This window comes from Numenius arquata, chromosome 2 (assembly GCF_964106895.1).
Source record: "Numenius arquata chromosome 2, bNumArq3.hap1.1, whole genome shotgun sequence".
NCBI classification, from domain to species: Eukaryota; Metazoa; Chordata; class Aves; order Charadriiformes; family Scolopacidae; genus Numenius; species Numenius arquata.
Genome location: NC_133577.1, coordinates 24140293 through 24159604, shown reverse-complemented (window position 1 = coordinate 24159604; position 19312 = coordinate 24140293). Strand labels below are relative to the sequence as shown.

Sequence of the window (19312 nt, the reverse complement as noted above, 5' to 3'; positions counted from 1 at the left end):
GTACTACGTATGGAAATAAACCAAGACAAGAAATTTTGTATTTGCAGAAAAGGCAATGGTTTACGGTTTGTTTTGGTTTTGTTTTTCAAGGTTCAGTTTCTCAGCTTGGTATGAATTTGCTTCTGAAGTTCTACACAATAGAAAATATTTTTAAAAATAGATTATAATAAACAAAAACTTAATATGCTACAATTTCAGTAAAAAAACCCCAACGTTCTGAGATAGTGATCTGATTTTCATTTCTATTCACTGTTCCTGTTCTTGCTATCAGCTTTAGTATCTAAAACACTGTTATTTTTTCTGACAATCAAAATAACAGCATTTTTATGTTATCTAGAATAGATCTGCTAAAGAATACAAAGAATTCCTTTCACATGTATTTATTTTCCTGTTCTGTTCACTGTTATACTGATTTTTTTAATCATTTTTTATTTTTTTTAACTAACTTATTAAAAAGAAAACAATCATTAAGTTATCTTTGACTGGAACTAGAAATATTGCCAAAGAATTATCAAATTGTTTTAAAAACAGTCATTTTTTTTTTTCTCTTGCAATTTCATTGACTGTTAATTTTTCAGACTTCACACAGTCCTATATTAGTCACTTCATTATTTTGCTTAGGAACAGCCTGGACTGGTTTGTTTGATTAAACTATCAAATAATCTTTGTTCCAATCCATTTGGAACACAAGCATATCATTATCATATCATTCTTTTCAGTGCTTTGAAACATCCCGAGCTTTTCATAGCATAAGTAGCATCTGTAGACAGAATTGTGGCACATTTTTTAAACAGAGGCAAGTTATTGAGACCTAATAACTTAAAAAAATGCTCCGTAACATTATCTGCAGCTTGTAGTTGGAAAAAGAATGTTTGTCAAGAGAGACTTAATCTAACTTATGTTCAAATGCAAAACTGGTGTCAAGGACATTCTTTTTAATAAATTATTTTAGCTTCTAGTAATGAACACGTTACTGATTGCTTTCTTTTTTTTGACTTAAAATTCTTCAAAATTGAATGCATTTTGGTTCTTGCACTAAACATGCGAAATCTGAAAGAAGTCTTTCAAATACCTGTGATGAAAGAGAAGTCTTCATGTAGAAGCTCCTTAATTTCAAGTTAATCCTTTATTTTTTTGTACATATGTAGAAACTTGATGTTTAGATTTCACTTGGAAAATATAAAAGAAGTCTGAACAAAATCAATGAAGTTGCACCATTTGAGGTTCTAAACTCTACTGCTAAATAGTTTGGCTGTTTAGTTAAATCTTATGAAAAAAGTGCAAACTGTTAGCTATGATAATGGTTGATTTCAAAAAAGATTTTATATTTGGGGGATAAACAGTGGGAGCAGGCATTCAAAATATCTTTTCTTCATGTGGACTTTCAGCCATACAGAACAAGAGAACAGACTTACAGAAGGAATTGTAAGGAATTGGCATTATTTTTAGAGATCAGCAGTTCTGGAGAGTTTGATGGAATAAAATATTTTATAGAGTGATACGCTGTATTGACAGAAAGAATACAGGTTTCCATTCTTAGGTTTCAAAGGACTAGAGAAACATCAAATGCCTGTTTGCCTTTGAGTAAGATATGCATTAGCCCCATTCTGCAGACTTGATAGTTGGTACATGCCTGCTGGGCTGTATTGTTGTGCAGGAAGTCTGTGACCAAATTAGGAACAAAATCAGAATTCAGTGGGTTTTATTCAGTGTGGCAGGAAAAAAAATATCTAAATACAGTATTTTTTTTTAAGCATAGTCACTGTTCTGGATTTGCTGTTTTGAATGGGAATTTAGGTAATTACAGTTTGAATGTTTGGAAATTACACTACTCAGTAGATTTCTGGGTGGAGAATCAAGTTGCTCTCTGCCAATGATTAGGATAGACTGACTTCTAAATATTTTATTTGAAAATTTCTCATTTTCTGAAGAGTTGAGTTAAAATATTTTATAATTCTGTATCCATCAATTTAGCATAGTTCCAAAACCAACCAAAGAGAAGTAATGGGATTACTAGTTGAATACAAATTCAACTTTACACAGATAGTAGAGTAAAAATAATGAAAATCCATTTTGCATTTAGAACAGATACTTCCTTTATTTAATGTATTACCTGTGGTTACTGAATTGAACCTCTTGGTTTGGATCACTTGGTCCGTCATGATCTTACTTGATCCCTTTGCACATAGCTCATTTTTATTCAGAGGGGAAAACCAGCTTTTTGCACCTTTTAAAGACTTCAAGAACTTCAAGTAAGCTAGACATTGAACTGATCTCACTGAAGGGATTGAGAGCAGCCCTGCCGAGAAGGAGCTGGGGGTACTGGTGGATGAAAAGCTGGATGTGAGCCAACAATGTGCGCTCACAGCCCAGAAAGCCAAACGTATCCTGAGCTGCATCAAAAGAATCTTGGCCAGCAGGTCAAGGGAGGTGATTCTGCTCCCCTACTCCGCTCTAGTGAGACCACACCTGGAGTGCTGCGTCCAGCTCTGGAGCCCTCAGCACAGAAAAGACATTGACCTGTTGGAGTGGGTCCAGAGGAGGGCAACAAAAACGATTGGAGAGCTGGAGCACCTCTCCTATGAAGACAGGCTGAGAGAATTGGGTTTGTTCAGCCTGACGAAGAGAAGGGTCCAGGGACACCTTATTGCAGCCTTCCATTACTTAAAGGGGGCTTCCAAGAAAGATGGGGACAAACTTTTTAGCCGGGCCTGTTGTGACAGGACAAGGGGTTAATGGTTTTAAACTAAAAGACGGTAGATTTAGACTAGATCAAAGGAAGATATTTTTTATATTGAGTGTGGTGAAACACTGTAACAGGTTGCCAAGAGCAGTGGTAGATGCCCCATCCCTGGAAACATTCAAGGTCAGGTTGGATGGGGCTCTGAGCAACCTGATCTAGTTGAAGATGTCCTTGCTCATTGCAGGGGGGGTGGACTAGATGACCTTTAAAGATCCCTTTCAGTCCAAACCATTCTATGATCTTAAGTTATGGAAGATGTGCAAACCGTGAGAAAACACCTTGGAATTTCAAAATACTGCACACAGTAGGTAAAAGTTTTGCCACTGTTCCTCTTGCTTAATATGGATGTGAAAAAAAATTGAGCCTTATGGTGTTTCTTTTTTAAACTCAATTAATTTGGATGCCTGGTGGTGGTGTGGTTTGTCTTGAATCTTTAAAGCTTTTTCTGAACCTTGGTTATTGGAAATAAACAGATGTTAAATTTCCATTAAAAAACTAAAAACTAAAATCAGTCCTTTTTTTTAGTAGTTGTGGGATTGTTAGGGGTTCTTTTGGATTCTTTAAAATGTTTCACTAGTTTCTTGACTCAGGAGTCTTGTAGAGTAGATAAATGCTTAATTTTGAATGTTTAATAGAAGCTGAAATCCTGGCTTTTCAAACTCTGTATATATGACAGACAAAGGGAAGGTACAGACCCAGTTTTCTCTTTGCATATTAATCTGAAAGCAGTCCTGCAGGCTTTCCTACTAAGCATGTCTGCTGTGTTTCTAGATTGAATGCTTAATCTTGTTTTCATGTAGTTTACTTGGAACATCCTGTGCGTGGTGCAGAGGAATACAGATTAGGAGATAGAAATAATATATTCACACACTGTATTAGACGTGCTTATAGGCAAAGGACAACGTAAAGTAATTTTATTGGCTGCTGTACGACATGACTGACTTTACAAAGGAATTTGAATACAGTAATGCAGCACAGTTGAAAGAGGAGGTATGAGGACGATTTCATCTCATGTAGATGGAAAATATCTAAATGCGTAGAAAAACTGGAAAACTGACCTCTTTAACAGCCTTGAAAGGTATGTAAAAGCATGATGCTACCATTTTAGATTGTAATATTAAAATGTTTATTTCAAAATGCTCTGGGGGGATGCGTTTCCTCCCTCACGCTTGGAAGACCAGAACTCTTAATGCTGATGTAAATGTCCAAATTCAGAAGATGTGCAGGTTGTTTTATGATGTGGGCATCTAGCCATTTATCAGTCCTTCCAAGGATAATTGGCTCGAAGGCTAGAGCGAAACCCTTCCAGCAGCCCGCTTTGCCTGCCAAAGAAAATTCAGCCACTGAATTGGTGGAAATTGCTGACTGGTCACCTAGAGACTGCTCCTTATTTAAGTGGTAAACCAGCTTTTCAGCTGCGGCAGCCTGTGCTGCATATAGAGAATCCCGTCCGTGCACAGCAGTCGTGAATTGAGATAGCAAAGAAACTATTCATCCAATTTCCATTAATAAAATTAAGTAGTAGTAGTGTGGCGGTTGCCCTGTAGTTTGGATTTCCTAACGGAAAGCACAAAACCGCAGGAGGTCCTTTTCTTTTTTATCTCTTCTTGCCCACCCAAGAGAATGCCAGGAATCACTGAAGTTTGTAGTTTGAGTGTTGCTTTGGGATGTACCGCAGCGCTGTACCCACAGCGGCGGTGGGCAGGGCGTCGGGTGCCCCCGGCAGAGCCGGTACCGCGCTGAAGGCGCCCGCAGCCCCCGGCCCCGCTGCCGCTCGGGTTTCCTATGGGAGAGAGCGGTACCGGGCGGTGCCCGGTGGGAGCACGGCCCCTGCAACGGCCGGCTCCCGGGAAGCCTTGCGTGCGGCTTTACCCGGCAATCGCCTTAACGGGGACAAATTTAGCGTAACGGCAATCCGCGCTTAATCTGCCGGAGCCCCGGGCGCCGCGGGGGAGCGCGGGCGGCAGCGCTGGGGGCTGACTCGGGCAGCCAGAAACTTCTGGCAGCTTCCCGGCTCGGGCCCCTCCTCTTAAAGCGGCAGGGCTCGCCGCCGGGCTGGCCGGTCGCCTGTGCCCTGCGGCGGGCAGGCAGGTCCCCAGAGAAACGCTGGCGGCTCCTCTGCTCTTCTGCCGTCCCTGAGAAGCTCATCAAAATCACCCGGGCTCTGTGTCCCTCCGGCAGCCTTATCGAAGCTAGAGCATCGAGCCGCCCCCCGGGCGCTCGTTGGGGAGCCCCTCAAACCGCTGGTAACAGTCGCCGTTCAGTAGTCAGCATCCCACTGCAGCGAATGCCAGGGAAGGTCTCGCCCCAGTCTCTTTCCAAAACAGCCCTTCCGTGCCCTGAGCCTGGCCACAGCCCCATGCTCCCGGCGGAACGAGGCCTCGGATACATGCAGGTCTCTTCCCTTTGGAGAAGGATGTCCATCTCCTGTTGTCACCCGGCAGAGCCTGCTCCCCTTCTGGTAGCCTGGCCTCAGTCATTAATGCAAACAAAATAGTAATGCCTCATGTAAGCGCCTGGTTAGTGGATGGTTTCAGTGAGGATCTTAAATACCAGTGGTCTGCCAATAGTTAAAAAAAGGGGGAAAAAAAAAAAGAGGCAATCTTAGAGATTCGGCTTAACTTTTCCCTTTCTTCTTCCTGTGTGAACTGCAAGATTTTGGAGAGAGTATAGAGATATAGAAACATTGACAGAGTTGAGAGAGAGGAAATCTGGGATGTATATGGAAGCTGCTGTGAATGAAAGAAGTTCATGATGTCATTATAAATGAACGATGGTGTGTGCTGGGCATACTGCTCGGTTTTCCTGTTGAGAAAAAGTTTATTGATGGCTTTATGTATGATATGCTACTGAAAAGATGATTTGTATCTACAAATTATAAAGTGCAAGTGATTATGTTCAGATGTAAAATGTACATGCAAATTCAATTACCTTACGTTTTAAAATAAAATGAAGTCTGAGACTGCAGCCTTTAGAGACAGCAATATGCGAGACAGTAGAGTTGGCTAAAAACAAAGTCTTTAATAATTTTAAGAAGCTAAGAACTTCTTATCGCAGATCAACATTGTGTCTCCCTCTTCCCCTTAAAGACCGTTGCAATGCTTCTTGTTAAGATAATTTCAGTATGCTTGTAATACCTTTTCTGAGATTACTGAATCATGTTCTCAAATCTTAGCTGCATTTTCACATACTATGTTTTTCTGGTAACCTGCAATGAAAAACAAAGTATATAAACAAATACCACCAACGCACATCAAAACTAAATAGTCAGACACATTCACTGTGAGTGTTAGAGTGTCTATTAAATGACGGAAGCACAAAGCAGAGAAGGGATAACAGAAAGTTAAAAATAGCTGTATACTTATTTTTAATCTCTATCTAATTTTGGTGGAATTGAATAAAACCTGCTTGAGAACAGGTGACTCATTTAGAGTTGGTGAAAATGACAAAGTCGTGTAAGGATTATCTGAAATTAATGCCAGACTTTGATCATCACTGTTTACTTTTCTAGTTTGCGTTCTCTATGATGCATCACATCTTGCTGGTTGTTTTAACTAAACACTTTCAGCTGATACAATCAGTCAGAATGAGGGAAGTATTTTGAAAATTTCAGTTAAGTGATTTGGGAAAAAAAACCCACATAATTTGTGTTTCAATGGAATAATAAAATTGTAGAAAAATTTCCTACAAGTATCTACTGAAGATTTCACATGGTTATTTTAAAATATATAGTGATTCATAGTGGTAGTTAAAGAAAAGCATTAAGTCCAGGAGATTTAGGCTAGGGGTTGAAATTAACTTGAGTGGTAGTAACAGAAATCAGTTCTTACAGATGTTTGTTTTTCAAATTAATATTCTTTTTGGAAGAAGCTTTTAAAAATAAGCCACAGTCATGACAAAGTAATACTAATATTGGTGATTTTTCTCTTAATAAGAATTTTAAATCCGGTTTTAAAGTTTGATTGTTGGCTTGCCTGTTCCTCTGCCATAAACGTCCAAACAGTTGAAGAACATTGATGAAGCTCTGGTTGAGCTTCAGATTGTCTTGGTTCCCAGTACTGCAGACTTTTTATAAATTGTTTGATAGTAGTGAAGAAAAAGTGTTCTTTAATTTCTCTAAGTTAAACTTAACATTATGAGTTGGTCTTTGAAATAATATGTGTGGCTGTATAGGGAGGTATAGGCCAGACTGACACAACCAGCTCTTGAAGTGTTTGTCTGTAGGAGAATTCTAGCTATGTGCATCTGTGTGGACCCATCTGGGATCAATCTGTCTTGTTAAAGTAATCTCAATATTGCACGCATTCTATTAAGTTTGGAAGATTAACCGGCATGAACGCCTATCAACATCGTAGTGCTGAAAGAGTTTCTTCACTAAAGAGTGGGGAGGGCAGGAGGGATGCTCCCCTCTTGGAGCTTTACTGACTTTGCAGAGAGAATACGTCGCTGCTTCCTCCTGTTCAGATTTATATTGTGTGAAGTAGCCACTACTTAGTACACTGTACTGAGATTACTAAGCAAAATCAAGTTTGTCACCATTTGAGTCCCTGTTTCAACATTCTTCCAAGTGCAGTAAGGGAAAGGCATTGCAGCCTGCCTTGAAGGCAAGTACATTTACACTGTTAGACAAGCAAGGAGGCATGAATTTCAGAATCCCAACACTCTTAACATATATCTTGTTTATCTCAGTTGAGTTTTATTGTTAAGTCTGGAATAGGAACGGATATATGTTTGTGGATATACTACTACCAGAGTAGTATATCCTGCTACTCTGCATGCAGTCACGCACCATGCACACAGAGAGAGAAAGAGAGGGAGGGATTCTTTAGGGCATTCATGTTTCTGATGATCTTAACAAGTGCAGATTGGTAACGGTTTTCTAGTACTCTGAAATATATTCCATTACCTGAAAATGAGAGGTAGACTTGAACAGAGTCAAGGTAAAACATCATTAGTACAGAATTAACACTGTAGCATCTCATGTCTCTCAATTTCAAGTTTTGCAAAACTTAAATTTCTGAAAAATCATGCATTGAAGCAGTCAGGTATGTACTTGCATGCCTTTATTTCTGATGTACTGGAGCTGGAAACAGTCAGTGGGAATTACCTGATGCTGAGTGCAAGCACCTCAGTATCAAATAGTAGCTCTGAGACCTGTGAAGGAGATTCTCTATAGTCTTTCCAAAGAAAGCCTGAATGTGCCAGAGTTGCCTCTTGTAAGCTGTGGTTGAATCGGTAGGGGTGCAGAAATATGATGTAGGCTTAGACAAAGGCTTAGATCTCTCTTCCCAGCTCTTGTTTGGGGCTGCATGGAGGCTTGCAGCTCTTGGAAACATACCTCACTGTTGCTTGTCACCCTCTGCCTTCTACCCACATTCTATGAAGTGATAGTGAGGTGGTTCAGATATCTAGAATCTTCTCCCCCAGATTACACTGAGAGAGGTTGAGTGAGAGTAGATGAACCTCCTTTGAAGGAGCAGAGCCTTCATGAGCTCACTCCGCATACTAATTGGACCCATGTTCTCCTCCTACCCCCAAACCCACTTATTTCCCTCCTCTTCTATTTCTTGTTTCCCTGTTTGGGTGTCACCTGTTCCTCTGTTGCTTGTTATAGAACCTTGTCTTTTGTCTGGGCCCTTCAACTTCGTTGTGTACTTATCCCACCATTATCTCCTACTGTACTCTGCCCCTCAGGCTGCTCTCCTAGTGAGCACCCACCTTATATAATTTACTTTATTCGGAAGTGAAAAAGCAAAGTCTCTTCAGAGTTGTTCTACCTGCTAATAAGAAATGAACTTTAATTATTTGAGGGAAATAAACACCAGTGTCTACATGAAACTCATCAGATCTTGAGGCAATTAAAAAAAGAAGGTAGAACACTTGGTTGGCCTTCACCACTGCAGCAGAAATGGCCATCTGTTCTGTCTTCAGTTGGTGCAGAGTTTGGAGGCTTGTGTAGTGCTTGTTGCAGAGACAACTGTGGTATTTATGGTAGTCATTGTATGAGCTTAGTGTTGCGTTCTGTGTTTCTGCTGCTGTGATATACATACGCTGTCAAGTGGAGGTTTATTGGGCTGGTTTTGTAATGCTCTGTCCACAAAACCTAATGAGACCATGGCAGCTATATTGCCAGTGGCCAACAATTAAAAACTAGTTGTTTTGCTTTCTGTTTCAGGCCATTGATGAGCCTCCCTATCTCACAGTGGGCACTGATGTGAGTGCGAAGTATAGAGGAGCTTTCTGTGAAGCCAAGATCAAGACAGCAAAAAGACTTGTCAAAGTCAAGGTATGTGGTTTTCCTGCAAACACTTTTTTTGGGAAAAAAGTCATCAATGTTCTAAATAGCACATGAAACTTCTTTATGGTCTCAAGACAACTATGAGGTTGTTGTCTCCGTGGAGGCTGGCAATGCAGTCTTTGAAATAACAGTAAGCTTATTTTTGTTGGGAGGGGAGGTGTGCGCCCCACTCCCATGCAATTAAGTGCATTCTGTTTCTTTCACTGCTTTGTCCTCTGCTTACATCCAGTATTTGTGACCTTCAATGCCATAGGCTGAGCTTAAAATAATTGATCAAAATTTGAGAAATATAGGCATAAGTATGGGAAAATGTTATCAGAAAATAGCTAAAACTCCTCAAAGTATGTTTAATATGGTTTCTTTTACTTCAGGAGCACAGGTCACTGCCATTTAGCAGTGTCAACTAGATAATGCTGCAGGTATGAGATTAAACCCTGTTGTCTTCCAACAAAGACTTGGCATATCGAGTCCTACAGAATAGCAGGCAGGGGATCTCACCAAATCTTTATGATGACTAGTTAATGACTGAATGAATCAATATAAGCTACATGGGGTACAAATAAAAATTGTGATGAAGAAATACAAGAGATACGTTTTAACATCCTGTGGAAATTTAAAATATCATTTCTAGAAATAAAGAGAACAATGTTTGGCCTTGTTTTTATTATATAGTAGGTCTACACTGCAAAATGGCCTTATTTCTGTCTGGATAATGTTGCCCTAAAAGCTTCTAATCTGGGAGCAGGTACTGTTTTTCTGCTCTGCCTTGTAACCTCGTACAGAAATATAACGCAGCAAGGATCAAAAGCACTTAGGAAAAATAAATTAGATTGTTGCTCTGCAACAGAGTTAAAGTGGCAGAATATTTTTCTTATATTTACTGTAAATACAAGTGAAAATGTGTGAATGGTGAGTGGTGATCACCTGTTATAGAAGAACTTCCATTATGAACTGTCATGCATTGCTTGAATCTGCCCTCATGCTAGGCTGATTTTTGTCTGAGGGAGAGAGCAGGCTATCTCCAGAAGCCCTGGTGGGAAGGACTATTGTCACTTATTTGATAATAATGTTAACTATGTTGAGAAGACGTTAGTCTTTAATCTGACATCTTTAAAAAGCCTTTAGAGCAAATCAGTGGTCTTTTCATTTCATTAGTCATAACTCTTAACAGCATCAGCTGGTCCATGCTTTACAGCACCATTGAGTTTAAGCGACTAAGTATTGGTATTTAAGCTGTTAAGTATCAGTATTAAAGCACAGGAATTGTGTTGTGCTTAGATCAGTGAAAAGTTAACTCCTTTTATCTCTTTAGAGGGCTTTCAGCCCATCTTCTTAGATGGCCACTTGCACTCAAGGTTGTTTTTCATTGATAAGTATTTCTTAGGGGTTTATTACTTGCAGTTTGGTCACTGCAATGTTTTGCAGAAATATCTTGAAATGAAATGGATTAGCATTTTTACTGTAAGTTGTTTGTGGAGGCTGTGCCTAAATCCTTGTGAATTCAAGTGTGTGTGTGTCTTTGCTGTTACTGTATGGCTTAGGGCAGTTAAGCCCCAGTACCGTTTTTGCTTTGTAATGTGATGTGTGGTTGAGGTTTTTTTTTTTTGTGTGAGTGTGCAGTAACAATATCTGCTTATGTTGTCTTTCCTCCACCAGGAACATACATTCCCTAAACTTAATAGTGACCCCTTGATTTTCTCTAAAAACCTTTTCATCTCTTTCTGGCACATGCAGACTTTCTCCAGTATTAGCTCTAACCAAGGTTCTTATTATCAGGTCTACTTTGTCTGGATTTTGGTAGTTTATCTGCTGCATTTATTTTCCACTTGTTTTAACAGTTTCTTCTGGCCCCAATATATTTTATGCCCCAATCTCCTAGAACTATTAGAGGAAAAGAAAAGTCAGTTAACTTCATAACATCAATTTTAGTTTGAGGCTTTCATTTAAGTTTTATAACTAGATGCTCTGTTGAGAAAGGAGGATGACAATTTTTTTTTCAATATGGAGTATGTCATCTTCAGGCAAGTAAAATACATCTAATTGTGTCTCCTTCTACCTGCTTTCTTCTGTTGAATTCTGCTTCCTGTAATATTTTGAGGCATACCTTCATAATAACTTTTCCTTCACCGGTATAACTTAATAACTTTATTCAATTTAATGCAAGTGCTATGTATTTATCATTTCAGTATCAATAGGTACTGTATTTCACAGTTTAGCAGTCTTTGGCAGGTGCTGTACATAGTACAGAATTTTATGTTAACAAAGTAACTGCATTACACACTTTGTCATGGAAAGCAGTAAAACTGAAGATTTGCCTGGACTTGTGAAAAGTCTTGAAGGCAGTATGAATTTGATTAAAGGCCAAGACTTTTAGTGTTAGAAGAGTGGTAGTCCACTTCATAGGATCTGTTACAGCTTTTCTTAGAGAGCTCTTTAAGCCAGTTTATTTTGACAGTGTCTCCTGAAACAATTAGCACCATCATCCACGGCCACTTGTATTTGGACACCCTCCACAGAAGTTTCAGAAGAAACTTTTCTATGTAGGTCTTTATTAAACAGGAACTAGTGAAGTATCTGCTGTGTAAAGCTTACCAGGACTGTCTTTTCAGGATGGAGAAGAAAAGGGAAATACCAACTGAATCTAAACAGGTTGATGATGTGTTGAATGTCTTAATCTTTTGCCTGAGACAGAAAGGATCCATGCTGACAAATACTATGGGATTTAAAACGCATATTGACAAATACTGACATCACTTTTTTCAGCTTCAAGAAAGGCCCATGGTGTCACAATGAGTTTAAATTTTGAATACTTATGTTAATAACCAGGTTTGGGTATTTTTTGAGTACGTATGAATATCTCAAGAAGCAAAAACTGTTGGTATCAAAAATCTTTTCTCCAAAAAGAGTCAAAGCCCCAAGGCATCTTTAAAAAGAAAAACCATTCTGGAATGCACAACAGCAATTTTCTTTGTTTACCTTTCATCATAGTATATTGCGGCTGGCTCATGGTTTTGGATAGAGTTCCTTTTTGCTGTAAAATACATTTAAGATAATTACAGAAAGTAAATAAAACCAGATGTCTCTAAATCAGAATTGATATACTGGGTATTTCATATGAGCCAGTAGTGACCACAGGTTTCACATTACTTTGTATCTGAGCTGAACTTTTGATTTCTCGATATAGGTGCTAAACCTATTTGATTTCAGAGCATTCAAATGTAAATATTTCTTAAAAATTACTCATGCTCAGAACTCTTGAAATTTCTCCTTCCTTGGTGTGGCACTAGAGCAGTACAATTCAAATCATTAAGAGAACTGCAGAGATGTTTTGAGCCATTAAACATTGTTGGTAAACTGTTGTTTGTCACTTCCTTAGAGGTAATGGTTCTATTCTGAAAGATAAAAAATATTTTGAAAGTTTTGATGACTACGAAATTGTCTCCTCATATTTCTAAATGACATGAATGAAGCACAGTTTTCAGCAAGTGGAGTGCTTATGGTGACTAACTGTAAGATGAGAGTAAGAGATGGGCTATTGCCATCTGCATGTGCTTACGCTGCTAAATTGTATCAAGTGATTGTCAGTTGAATTATATTTTTTAGGTAACTTTTAGACATGATTCTTCAACAGTGGAAGTGCAGGATGACCACATAAAGGGTCCCTTAAAGGTAATACATTTGTTTAAATTTAACACTTTGAAAAGCATTCTTTTTCAGTATTTGTCATAAATGTGTATATGCAGTATGGGGTGAAAATGGAAGGTTCAATTTATTACACAGGCCAGATAGGATCACAAAGCATAAAAGGTAATGCTGCAAAGCTAGAATTAGTACCCTCTTCATGTTAACTTTTTCCTTTGTAGTTGAAATAAAGGGGATGCAGCATACAGGCTGATGCAAGCCTCTTTGTTCTTTTTGGCCTTAAAGCTACGAAGTTTGACTGGCTCTGATTTTTAGTCACTGTTGCTTTGGAAAACTCAGCTGGAGGATTTGATGGGCAAGCTCTTATACAAGAATGACATCACTCAGATTGGTTCTTGTTCCCCACCTGCTGGCAGGAAATAATCAGCTCAGTTAGTGAGCTTATTTTAGAGGAGTGAAAGAAAGAAGTTTTGAGGGATACAAATATATTCTGGAATATATACTGGAAAAGTATGGTGTAGTTAACATAGACATAGTAACCTATGTTACTAACATAGAAAGAGAGAAACTAACTCTGTTTGCTAAGTACAAAAGTGCTAACTTCATTGCCTGTTTTAGAAGCTCTCCAGTGCTAAGTGGCTTTTGTATTTTAGGTGGGAACTGTTGTGGAAGTGAAGAATCCGGATGGAACATACCAGGAGGCAGTTATCAACAAATTAACAGATGCAAGTTGGTACACTGTAGGTAAGAGAAACACTTATGTTCTGGTAATTAATGTAGAAATAGATCAGATACGACAGCTTTTAAGAACAAAATGGTATAGCTAGCATTAGTACTATGTTGTATGTGTATGTTTATGCTTCTGAGGTGTGAGTTTAGCAGTTCAGCAAGAAGAATAAGATAGGAGTCCATGCAGATTAAATTTTGAAGGTAGGTGTCATGGAGTTGCAGTCTGTAAATCAAAGTAGGTGTCTGTCAAAAATCCTGAACTTGAGAAATAGGAAGCAGAGATGTAACAGTGGAGACTGAAAACCGTATTTTGTAGATAAAAGTAGACAAAAGCATGTTGACCTTGCAGAATCAGTAAAAGTAGCACAGCTGCTGGCTGTGTAATGCACTTTGAGAGAGAAGTGACTCTAGCAGTGGATGATTAGAATAATCTTTGTCAGGAGGGTGAATGGAATGAGACTGAAATTATCTTTACAGACAGCGATGACTTTGCAGATCTGAGTGAAAGTCCTACTTCAAGGGGTAGTTGCCATTTACCAGATTTCAGAATTAGCACACATCCTAACCAGCAATGTTGTCCTAGCATTTGGTGAGAGGTATCTAGTTAGTTGTATTGTTAATGGTTTTGTGAGTAAAATTACTATGATTTGGTCAAAAACTTTGTGAAGGGACAGATAGACCTGAAGTAGTACCTTTCCAGAAGTTGTTATTTAAGACCATTTATGCCACTGCAGCATGCTACTGCATGTAGAATTTAGAGAAATAACCATTTTGGGGCTGCTTGAGAACTCTTTTAACACTGAAGTATGGACAAGGTTGCTTTAAGAGCATTCCTGTGTGTCTTATATTCATAAGATGTTATTTGAATATAAATTGTACGTCAGTTTGTTTATATGTCGTTTGGTGCTACTGCTTTCCTATCAAAGGAAGATATGAACTAAATTAAATTTAAAAAATCCCAACTGGTATAACCTTTTAAAATTAGCGTAGCACAGTTATGTAAGTACATTAAATGTCCTCAGTTTATTTGCCTGTCCTATAAAAATTCCTTAAAAAGCTCAAGGTATTCAATCCTGGTAAATAGATATTGTTTCATCATTCATATAAAGATGTCTTTAGAAAGTTTTAAGTGATACCAATATCATTTAAAAAATAACATTTTAATGTCATTTAAAATAACATTTTAACTCCGTGTACTGTGAGGGGAACAAAAGACATAGGATAGTTTGCTGTACTAAAAATGCAGAATTGTCCATGTTCATATCCCCTTCTGCAATTTTTTTGGCATTACATTGCTTTTTCTCAGAATTCAAGTGGTTTTATTTGCATTAAGTTACCTCTTTTTTCCTTTTCTGTGCAGTTTCAGAGTAGGTGTTTTTAAATGCATTACACTCCTGTACGTCTGTTCAGTAGATTGTTTTGAGGATGTTCGATTAGATCAGAATGTCATATGAATTCCAACCATATGTGCCATGCTGGCCGTACAAGTCTTTCAGGAAGGTGAAGCTTTTCCTTCAAATCTATTCATGTTATGGAACAAGATTAAGAATCCCTCTGGCAAGGAAGAGGCCACAAGCAGATTACCGCATCGGATACATAATGTGGCTACCTACCTAGCTCTGAATAGGTTTACCTCTGTTGTAGTCAGCTTATCCCTTGAAGTGGATAGATTTTTTTTTTTTTCTTTAATCTATCATTATATAAGGAGACTGTTATGTTAATTAACACAAACTGAATTAGGAACCTGCTGCCTTCTACTTCACTTAACTGAGGGAGGAGGCTTAATTATGACCATTTGAAATGCAGCTCCAGATCTGTATGTTTCCTTGTGCAGTTCTTGCCCTTGATACTTTTCAACAAATTTTGAAGTAACAGATGTGCATCTATAATGGATATTTTATCCCTAAACAGTACTCAACAATTACTGTAGTATAAAACAGACTGGGGAATGGTAGTCACCAGGGGAAGTTTGTTCATCAACAGTACCAAATTTTAGATAGGGATGAAAAATTTTCAGAACTGGGTAAAATTTACTTTCATATCAAATAAATACTAGTCAAGAATTTTGATGTACCTTGTTGCTTTTTGTATATTTTTATTTCAAATAGTAAATGTTGAAAACATAGTACCCACTGTCTGAAAGTCAAATGTGGCTGAAAATTAATCTCACTAATCTTGCCAGGCATCTTTTGCCAATTGACTGCTGTTCTCCGAACACTGTTATTTTGACTTCTGCTTGTGAAAGTGTTTACATATTTTTAGTTTTCTACCACATGATAGAATTCTAATGAGACTGACAGAATCAGGCTTGGCAGTACTATTGATGGACAGAAGAGAAGATTTGAATGAAGGTGAAAGAGACGCGTTAAGAAATGGCTGAAACTTTTAATGTAATATTTAAATCTAATCTTGGGGTTGTTTCCGTGCCCACAACAGTCTTCAAGGTCGCTGCAGTGTGGGGGCAAGAGTATAACTTGTCACTGTTGGGGATGGGAGAGGAGGTTGGTTATTGTCTCACTGAATAGTACAATCACAGCCCAAGATTTTAAACTTGTCGACAGGTTTTCATCCGTTAAGTACCTGTAGAAGACTTGACAAAAGCTTACTTTTTATATGACCAGTTTATCAGCTTCTGAAGATTGCACCTTGAATGCGTGGAGCGTATTTCAGGATGCAAAAGGATACAGTATGTAGCTGAAGCCAGCTGTATTACGAACTTGTTTCCAGTTGACCTAGTGATAGCAGAGGTAGCAGAAAGTCTGGAAAGCAGGAGCTGCATGGTTTCTCTCACTACAGCTGGTTTTGATGATTGTCTGCACTTTGACAGTTGCCATCTTAGGCTGATGTCACTGTTGTTTCATAGCATAGTTGAATGAATTCACTAGAGAAAGATGTTGAACTTTCATATAATGCTAAATTGTAACTTTTTTCTCAAAATATACGTTTGAATATTGTCGGCGTTCTGGTTATGTAATAAGTTCTGTAAGAATTGAAAATGCTTGAAGAATAGTTTTTCAATTCTAGCTTGCATTGATTTTTGTAGTTTTGTGTCCTGCTCTATGAATTGTCTGCTCAACTACTAATTGCTTAAGATTCCATTTAGCATATGCCAGCATGGAATAGCTATGGTGAGACAGGAGCTTATGTATTTGGTCAATCTGTGCAAATGCTTTACTGGATATGCAGCAGTATCCAAGTACAGCTTTGTTTTTCTGACATCTAAATCAATCACTTACTGATATCTTGATTTTTTTTTTTAATCTTTTTTTTTTCTTATCTCACTTCCTACCTGCTGACAGTATTTGATGATGGTGATGAGAAGACTCTTAGACGTTCTTCCCTGTGTTTAAAAGGAGAAAGACATTTTGCTGAAAGCGAGGTAATTGAAGAATTTTTTATACAATAACTTTGTATTTAGACGAATAAAAATTGATATTTTTAGTACCTCAGTCTTCAGTATCTTACACACATCCATGCTATTAAAACTGGGGATTAAGTAAAATACACTCTACAGGGTCTGGCTTACTCTTTTTTAAAATCAAGAAATACAATTAAATTTTACCACATTCCATGAGTTAAGAAACAAAATCAGCATTTCATATTTTTCATTTTTATATTATTAATGGTTTGTAGATTGTAGGTCACATAAAAAACTGTGATCACACAATTTTGCTTTATATAAAAAAAACTCCTTGTAAGTATTCATTTGAAAAAATCAAAATGTGTTACATAAAAAAATTAATGTACATCTTTGGACGTAATTAATTTCTGCTGGATTTTAGGCAGATGATCAAGTCGAATTTGTAATAGCTCATAAACTTGAAAGATCAGTACTTTTCTTTTAAAAGGCAAATTGTAAGTTTCTCTTACCTGTTAAATGTAAGATAGTTACCAGTATTTTGAAAATGGGTCATGTCTTAAAGGTGACTTGCATATTAAAAGTATGCAGATGTTTGTAACCAATTTCAAATAGTTCAAATTTCAGAATGAGGGTTATTCCTTTTTGTTATGTAAGACAATCTGGACTGATGGGCAGATTTATGCAAACATATTGGAAAGCTACTGAAGACAGGGTTTGTTTTTTTCCCCCTACATAAATATGCTTTATTATTGTAGTCAGCTGAGCTTGTGCCTGCTTACTGCATTCTTGTGAAGGTTCAGATACCTTCTAGAATCCTAAGTCAGGATTAATTATGTTAAAAAAGCAGGGCCTAATTAGATGCTTAAATCTCAATTTGGGTATAAATGCTGTAATTTTAAGAGTTGTGTTGTTCCTTTGATTAGCTCTTTGTTATTAATGATCAGCAGTCCTGAAAATTAATTTGCTTCTTTTCCATAAGTACTACTTTAATATGGTTTCAGGAGTATTACTTTATAGTAAGCAAGTTGAAAATTTTAGTCTTATCTATATATTGCTTTGTGACCCATTTGGCTGAACAAGAGTAATTTCAGATTACTTTGTCAGATTCAAAGAAGCCTTACATTCAGATGACTCCTACTTTTTATTTTATCATCGTTTTTACCGTCTTAGCTTTTGATGTCTTGCCAGAAGTCACTGATACGCAATTCATTGTCACCAGCCCTCAATGAAACCCATGTGGTGCATTTCTAATTACCTCATGTTTGCATAGCTACTCAGCAGGGAAAATTGCATCTCCAGTTTCTTTTGTAACTAGACCAGTGCCACATGATTGTCTTGTTCTGATGTTGCTTTAGCTTCATCTTTGACTTCCCAGTGTGTGGGATCTTTTTGGGTGTCCACCATACTCGGAAATAATCATGCATTTACTTTTAAGGTTTAAAAAGCCACTTTTATTGTCTCTATGTCCAGCTCTGTCTGACACGGCATACTTTTGAGATTCTTTGTTTCATGTTTAAAAATCAATACATGACTCAGAAGTGTAATTCAGAGGACCATGTTTACTTTGGAAGGCTTTTGCCTTCTTTCAAAGGAAAAGAGCAAGTGCCTGTACAAAAAACTCCGTGTACCAGGAGCCTTCAAATCTGGAATGCTTATCATTTAAACAGATAATAACGGTTTTAGGAAAAGAAGATACTACATTTCTGTGAAGTCCTTCTGTTGATGCTCTAGCATTCTCCCTGAATGGAGAAAATTATTTCTTTCTCTCCCTCTCTTTTTGTTTTGATGTTAACGCAGTATCAATTAGCACCCTCTCTAATACAATATAGCAACATCTTTAAAGTTGTTTTAGAATCTTTCTGTCCTGTATCAAATGATGAATTACTAACAAAAATGCAATTAACTTATCAAGTTTGCTGCTACTGAGTTATCTTGCAGTTTCATTTCATAGGGGACCTTTGTTCATTTATAAGGAGATGATTGGGTGTTGAGTCTCATGATAGGACAGGCAGGGAATTCATCCTGTAGAGATGGAGTATCCCAGCTTGGCAGAATACCTGATACTTAATTCTTTGTGTTTGAATGGTACAAAGGCAGGACATCTGGGAAGAATTGTCTATGTGTGTTGGACAAAAGTTAGTTATTTGTAGGTGGGGAGAAAGTGTGGAAGAAAACTCGAAAACAAAACATGTTACTTTTTAAAATTGAAGCAGTGATGTCTCTGCTTACTTCTGTATTTCTTTTGTAATGGGAAAGTCTCTCTGTTGACAAAAATTACTTTAACCAGATTATACAAAGTTATGATTTGGAGAATAACTTATGCCATTTTTTAAATATGTATATGTATATGTATTTTTTTATTTCAACAGACACTAGATCAGCTTCCACTCACAAATCCTGAACACTTCGGGACTCCTGTTATAGGAAAGAAAACAAACAGAGGAAGGAGATCCAATCATATGTAAGTTTAACATCTTTATGTCTGTGCTGTCTGTATTCAATTCTGACGCCTTCAATGTGTGTGGAGTTTTACTAGTTG

The 19312-nt window shown here is 37.7% G+C and overlaps 1 protein-coding gene across 1 annotated transcript in view; it reads left to right on the top strand.

The window, feature by feature from the left end:
- The window catches only part of ARID4B (AT-rich interaction domain 4B), an 89559-nt gene that overhangs the window by 19618 nt on the left and 50629 nt on the right, over nt 1-19312 (top strand). Inside the window, exons 3-7 of the mRNA XM_074164523.1 lie at nt 8919-9029; nt 12645-12710; nt 13337-13427; nt 16712-16791; nt 19143-19234. Of these exons, the coding sequence (XP_074020624.1) occupies nt 8919-9029; nt 12645-12710; nt 13337-13427; nt 16712-16791; nt 19143-19234 (440 nt within the window). The remainder of the gene's footprint in view (nt 1-8918; nt 9030-12644; nt 12711-13336; nt 13428-16711; nt 16792-19142; nt 19235-19312) is intronic.